Below are 7266 nucleotides of genomic sequence, written 5' to 3' on the forward strand. Positions count from 1 at the left end.
TTCCTAGTAAAGACAGATTTGAAGAGGCACAGCCGCTTCCTTAAGTGATAAAAATAAAATGCTGATACATTCTATTGTCAAATAAACCTGTAAGATCAGAATTACACGGTGTTAAACTATTTCACTCTAATTATACAGTCCGGCCAGATCAGAGTCAACTGTTCATTTAGCCTAGCACAGATTTTGCTTAATTAATCCACAAAGTAAGTTCCTTTCCAACCACTGTCTTAATGCAGTGTTAATGAAGGTCCTGAATTTAATCTTCTGCCCCTCCATTTAAAAAGTGATTTTAAAATGTCATTATAAGACAGCACATGGATACTAACAGTTCACTGCAAAGACTTCCACTGAGAAGGAAAAAAACCCCAACCCCCTACCTCCATACACACAGAAAGTATATAAAAGCATGCCAAGTAAAGGTTTGTAACACATTTTATTCATAGAAAAGCAACATCGTAGCATCATTTCATAATAAAAAGGTAAGATCTGTTGGGTGTTATACAGACATAGTGTATCAACTCGGAACGCAAGGGGTAAAGCACACTGGAATACTCGGTATGAAAGGCTTACACTGTCGTATTTAGCCAGTTACTCCTGGTGCCTCTTAGTGGATACTTTCCTAATTACAGGTCCTCTCTTCATATTTGTCAGCAGTGTATTTTGGAATATAAAAACTGGAAGTGTTAAAATACACTGAAATGTGTCTGGAAAAATCAGGACCAGTTTCTCACGACACAATAATAGCTCCACCAGATCACTGAAACAAATGGCACCTTGTATGTAACTAACTCATTCCACTCCCCTGTTATATAAAAAAAAAAAAAAAAAAAAAAAAAAGGAAAAAATCCTGTCTCGATATAGAAAATTGTTCCATCTTCTTGCTTCTGCACTCTTACAACTTCATCATCAGGTTTCCTTATCCAGATACTAAACTGTAAAATGAACCGCTACTTATCAAGGGGCTTTTCCAACATCTTCAGTGCTAATCTTCCAACCATTAACAAACTGTGTAAGAGGGGAAAACACAGAATTAAACAAAGATAATAATAATTTTTCAACTCATTTTCAAATACTTCCCAGGTAACTAGTGCATGGAAACAAAAGAGATACACAAAAGATGACTCACTCCATCTCAGTTTAGCTATGCAAATAAGAAATCACACATTGGAGGTTAAAAACAAACAAAAAAAGTATATTGTGTTGTACCTGACACCAGCAATTAGCCCTGCAGGCATGAATTTTCCAGAGTTGTAAAATCTTGTTCCCATGACGGCAGTCAGTGTTCCAGATGTAACTGAACGGAGAGATTACACAGCCCAGTCAGCAAATGCATGTGTGTGAGAGAGATGCTACAACTCCAAATGAACAGAACAGAGAGAACCAGTAGCATCAAGTAAAAAGTGGAATGGGTTACTTCATGTGACAGACTAGAAGAGTCAATAAATTGTTTAAACTTCGGAATGCCTCGCTACGTGAAGAGTAAATTCTCTAAATGAAGTTCCAGCAGGCAGCGGACTCCATATGCTTCTGCACACACTCCTTAAATTTCTTTGTCAAAATGTGCTGCTTTGGAGACTGGAAACAACCTGTGCTACCCTGCTCTGGAACTCACTCCTTCCCTGTGCACAGGCGAATCTCCACACTGTGCACGTAATTCCCCCACTTCTCATAAAAGGGAGAGAACATTTTCATGTCTAACTTGTAGCGACATTCTGAGAATTAACTAGTTTATGTTCGCAAAAGCCTTCAAAAGGAAAGTGTGCTATGTAAGTGGTAAGCATTTCAGCCCTGCACCACCTTCCACTAAGATCAAAGAGTTAAAGTCATCGACCCTGACCACTTGACACAGAGCCAGGTAGTTTCACTGTGCCAGTAAAATAGAAAAAGGCAACCCCTGGAACACTGCATCTCAAAGAATGACTGAATACTAAGAAAACCACAAGGAAAATGTAACGACTAATTAAATCCTTAGCACGCAACTGCTACCCAGTGGTAACAGCTACACACAGCATGTTGTTCCAACCACTCTTTTATGTTCTACCATTACTTCTATGTGATGACTGGCTCTGCAGGACCCAGCTCATCTTCAGTCTTCGCTATGGCATCCTTCCTCCCTAACATCACCCTGCGTCACTGACATCTAGCAATCTCACGTAAGGAGACACGTAAGATACTGGGACCACAGTCTAACACACAGGAAAGACCTGTATTTCAGTATTCAAATGCCTCAAGTTCTAATCAGTGGCCAGCCTTCAAACTATGCACAGCTCACTAAATGTTTTTGTCTAAAACAGCAGCAGAACACACTTCAAAAACTTTAAAGCATGAAAAGGAGGAAAAGACTCCACATACTACTGAATTACAGAAATGTATCTGTCTCTCACATTTAGGAAAGTACTTTGTCCCACTCTTCTTAAGCTTGCTGTATTTGCAGCTTATTCCAAATATTTAGGCTTGACCATGCACAGCTTTTGACCTGTCCAGCAGATATGGAAGTGGAGCACACTGTAGACAATGCTGAAGTAGAGAGAAACACTGGGCCTTCCCCTTTTGCTTCTGACTTTACCATATTAAAGAGCTAGATGCTATGTCACTGCCTCAGTGAACAAATCCTACCGTCAGTGCAGCTCTTTAAGCACTGATTAAGCAGTGACTCTCTACAGTTAGCTTCTCAAAGTCAGGGAGAAGGGAAGCTCTGGTTCTGAGAAGAAGAAAGAAGAAAAGGCATTACTGAAACTTGCTTCTCTGTTAAATCTCCCCAGGCACGCAACACCTTTGTAATCCCACGTATTTCTCATATATAAAAATAAGCCGATCACAATCTCTGCTGTTTTCAGCAACAATAAAATAATCTGCTAGGGGTATGGGCAATCTGCAGGGGAATGGCATCTCCTGATATGCTTCAGCCTCCCACAGGATGCTGAAAGCAGGATCCAGCCATAAAGAGGACACACAAAGGTCAGACATCAGTTTACCAGCACTTCCCTTGAACTATGATCCTTCAAACACGCCGGTACAAGACAGGTGCATGGTGGCAGCCAGCAATTCAGCAAAGCCTGGGGACTGAAATGTAGCCAGTGCTCCAGAGCTGCCATGCACTGATGTCTTCTATAGATCAGGAATGGAGAGGAGAGGATACTACTACCGCAAACCCTAAAGACAGGGTTACTTAAAACACATGCTCACAACCATCTGAGATAGAGCAGTCCAACAAGCGTCAGTCATCAATGAAGCTACCAGAATTACCTACACATACTTTCTCAGCCCACTTCAGTTGCAAGGTACCCTAACTTAGCGGTGAATGAGAAAAGTTCCAAGTCATGTTATTTTGCAACTGGCATGAGCTTTAGGCACACACAGGTTACAGCGGCAGGCAATAACCACCCTAACGCAATCTCAGCCCTGAGCTCTATATGGTAAATGGCAGAAAGATAAAACCAGCATTTTGGAGATTCACACCCAACATGCTACATATGTTTTTAAACACAAAATGCTTTTTTGATTTTTATTTTGCTGAAGGATGTGAAATACTGGTATTGCTTATTTTTTTTAAGCCATCTTAAGTTTCACTTTACCCAATGGCACATTTTCTTTCACAATCTGTAGTTTTCTGATGTTCAAAAGACAAACTCTAATGTTAAATGACAGATATTTTCCTCTCCTGTTGTAGAAAAGGAACAAAAAATGTAAGTTTGAACTATCACCCAAAACACTCTATACTTGTTGCAAAAGGGATGCAGGAATGTGAGAAATCACTGAGCGAGACACACCAAGACAAACAGTTTTTGATATGCATTCTCAATACATTCTTTAAAAAAATAATTAAGTAATGCTAACAGTTCCAGGGAGAATGCTAACACATTCCAGGGAGAGCAGTGGAGTCTCGCCACTAATGGAGAATTTTCACTAAAACACAAGTTTAAAGATTGTGTTGAAACTAGATTTATAACAGTATCAGTTTAACTCTTCTCCAAGACTTTTAGGTACTCACTTTAAGTACCCAGTTATTTCAGGGTAAATATAATCCCTTCTAATCAAAATTTTAAATTACTTACTCAGAGAAATCCAAACATTATTTGGATTTTGTGAGAGCTGATAGGCACCCAGTCCAGCCAAACTCCCAAAGAAAAGGCCAGCAGCTAGCGATGGGACACTACCTGAACAAGTAAAAGATAATGCATTAATCAGAAGCTCAGAAATAAACTTGCTCATCAGCTTATCTGTTTCGTAAAACAACAAAAATAACTAAAAAAGATGGACATTTACTGTTATAAAGCAGATTAGAGATTATTTTTTTTTCTATTAAGACACTAAGACCATGCTGATCTGCACCAAGAAACATGTTCAAATAGTCTTGCATAAGATACAAATAGCATTAGTACGGAAATCTTCAACAGCAAAGGCATTCATATATTTATCATGAAAGAACTGCGAGAAAAGCAGAAGAATTGGTGTTTTCTTTGTGCAAACTGAAGCATGTTGTTTCAACGCAGTAATGTCAGAACTTCTTGAGAGGCAGTAAAGTAGATAGATTAAATATTAAGTGTTTAAGATCAGAAAAAGGGCACATGGACTGAAGTGAGCAGCAGGGCATTCAGACAAGTAAAGAGTTGCCAAAGAAGAGAGTGGAGTTGAATAAGAAAAATTGTATCTCTTAAGTACACCCCAGATCTGACCCAAAGGTAACTGCAGGCTTTGGAAGAAGGTTCCCTGGATTCACTTAAACTTCGGAAAGCCCTCAGCATAAGTGATAATCCCAAACTACCAGAAGATAAAGGATACCACATCCAAAGTGGTGATTTATGGATTACATCAAGTAATGAAGCAGCACGACCACCGCAAGCGGCGAATGCCCTCAATAAGGCTAATGGAGAAATCAGGACTTGATGCTACCGAGGGTGGTTCCGTACAAGTGCCATTTTTCAGGTCACCTTTAAAAGCCGCAAGGTTGTAAAGCTAAGCTGATACAGATCTCCTCTCAATGTTACAGGAGGATTGCATATTGCTACCAGAAAGCCATCATTTCTCAGTCATCAACAAGGCAGCTGTAACACTGCTTCAGATCCTGCTCTTGGTACAGAAAGCAAGAGGTAAAAGATGATGGCACCACATATTCTCTCGTACACGTGCAAGGAAAAAATTCACACTCTAGTGAGTAGGTGCTCTGCACAGAACTAACGTGGTAGCTACAACTCTTTCCACAATAAGGCTGGCAGCCAAGAAATGGCCATCATATCCTTGAATTTTATGCCTCAAGGTACTGTTTAAGCAGCTACGACACACACTTACTAGGACAACCACACCATTTCTGGCTCAGGAAGTTCCCGAGTCTCAAAACACTGGGACCCAGAGAACTTACTAAATGAAGAGAGAAAATCACTTACTCACTCTTTGCTTTCCCTGTTCTCATGTTCTTCCCAAGGTACCTACTACTGACCACTATCTGTGGGGGTAAATAAACCTGGCTGTAAAAAAAACCAACCAGATCACCATCTTAGCTCTGTGGATGAAAGCTCCATTCCCTTTTGGTTTCTCCAAGTTATTAGTAGGGATGTGATCGCCTTTTTTTTTTTTTTTTTCCCCTACAAGTCACCATACAAGTTCCTGTTCCCCCTTCAAAAATCCTGTGACCTGGACTCCCCTGCCTCAGCAGGGCCACGTCCTCCCATCTGGGACCACAGGGTAAGACAGACACCGACCATTTCATAGCAGCCTTAGAGAAATGCAGATGCAATTAGTTACTTAAGTTCTCATTATTGTCCCTCCTGCCCTAAACTCCACTCACAGCCCAAAGGATGCAGTAAGCCAACAGAAAACAGATTGGAATAGGCATTAGCATCTACGTAGTCAAATGCGATGGTAAAATTCTTCCTGGCTTCAGCAATGCCCCTTCAGCTCACAAGCACTAAGATGGTTTATGGATTTTCGAAGCTGAAAGAGACAGTATTGCAGCAAGGATGAGTGCACAGCTCCGTCCAGAGGAGGGCAAACGCAGGAAAAGCTCAGGAAATGAAAGCAGTAGGTCAGAGGGTACGCTTATGATGCAAAGCCTAGAAAAGGAACAAGTTTAAGGACAGATTTGCATTGTTCAGCTCTACTGGAAGAAAGGATCCTTCCAAAAACACCCTGCAGCTTACAGTTACCATCGAACATCACAATGAGAATAGATCTCCAAAAAAAGTCACTTATGTCATTGGAAGATACAGAACATTGATAGAATGCTTAAATTTAATGACATTTTAAAATTTCGATTTCAAAAAATGCTTAAATTTCAAAAAATGCTTAATTAAAAAAATGCTTAAATTAAAAAAAAAGCTTAAATTTTAAAAAAATACTGCTTAAATTTAAAGCAGCAGGGAGAAAGCCTCTCCAAAGCAAACTTTTGCCAGTTTGCCCAGAGGTGGGGTACCAGCATCCCCCAGAAAGCCGATCGTGGGCTTTATCAGCGCCAAAAGCTCAACCCAAACATCACCCCACCCCAACAGCAGCAGGTTCCCAGCATATGGCACAAAGCGATAAACTCGACGTCTGTGTGAACTTCGAGATAGGCGGCTTCGGGAAAAAGCTGCTCAGCTTATACAGAGCTACTGGGGGGCGGGGGGGAGGGGGGGGGCCGCACAAGCACCTTCCCGCACCGTACCTGCTTTTGCATAGCCAACGAGCCCTCCCGATGCCACCAGGGCTGCGTAGCCGAAGCCGAGCCAGTCCACTGCCATGCTGGAAACTGGAAGAGAAATTGGGGTGAAGATCAGTATCGCTTCATTTTTTAGATGGAGAAAAACAAACAGGGCATTTTGCCGGGGGGTGGGGGTGGTCCGTGAGTGGGACCTGCCTAAAGCTTAAGCCCTACACCGAGTCCAAGCGATAAAACCGGATTTGATGGGGTTTTTTTTCAGGAAAAACGCGCGGTGGCGGCGCTCACCTGCTCCGCGGCTGCTCGGTCGGGCGCGCTGCGGCGGGGGGGGAGGGGAACGGGGGGGGCGGGGAACGGGGGGGGCAGGGAGCCCCGCCCCCAGCTTCCCTCTTCCGGGTGGGAGGAGGAGAAAAAAAGGAAAAACAAACTCAAAACCAAACCAAACAAGCCCTACGGGCAGGGCTGGGGGCTGGGGAGGGGAAGGCGTGGGTGCCGTGCCACCCGCCCGCAGTGCTGCCGGTAGCCCGGCGGGGGCGGGCGGGGGGGTGCCCCAGCGAGAAGCCCGAGTGGCCCCAAAATGAGGAGAGGCTTCGTGTTTTGTGTGCTTGTTCAGTGGGGGGGCAAAGCACCCT

At 42.6% G+C, this 7266-nt stretch overlaps 1 protein-coding gene across 1 annotated transcript; it reads right to left on the minus strand.

The window, feature by feature from the left end:
- Window positions 1-414: 414 nt before the first annotated feature.
- Window positions 415-6991, minus strand: LOC119144992 (transmembrane protein 14C-like). Its single transcript, XM_037380988.1, has 5 exons — window positions 6923-6991; window positions 6641-6724; window positions 4056-4157; window positions 1207-1294; window positions 415-1005 (listed from the first exon to the last, which is right to left on the minus strand). The coding sequence occupies exons 2-5, from the start codon at window positions 6714-6716 to the stop codon at window positions 948-950; spliced, it is 324 nt and encodes a 107-aa protein (XP_037236885.1). The 5' UTR covers window positions 6717-6724; window positions 6923-6991; the 3' UTR covers window positions 415-947.
- Window positions 6992-7266: the final 275 nt, after the last annotated feature.

Source organism: Falco rusticolus, chromosome 3 (assembly GCF_015220075.1).
Source record: "Falco rusticolus isolate bFalRus1 chromosome 3, bFalRus1.pri, whole genome shotgun sequence".
Lineage (NCBI taxonomy): Eukaryota > Metazoa > Chordata > Aves > Falconiformes > Falconidae > Falco > Falco rusticolus.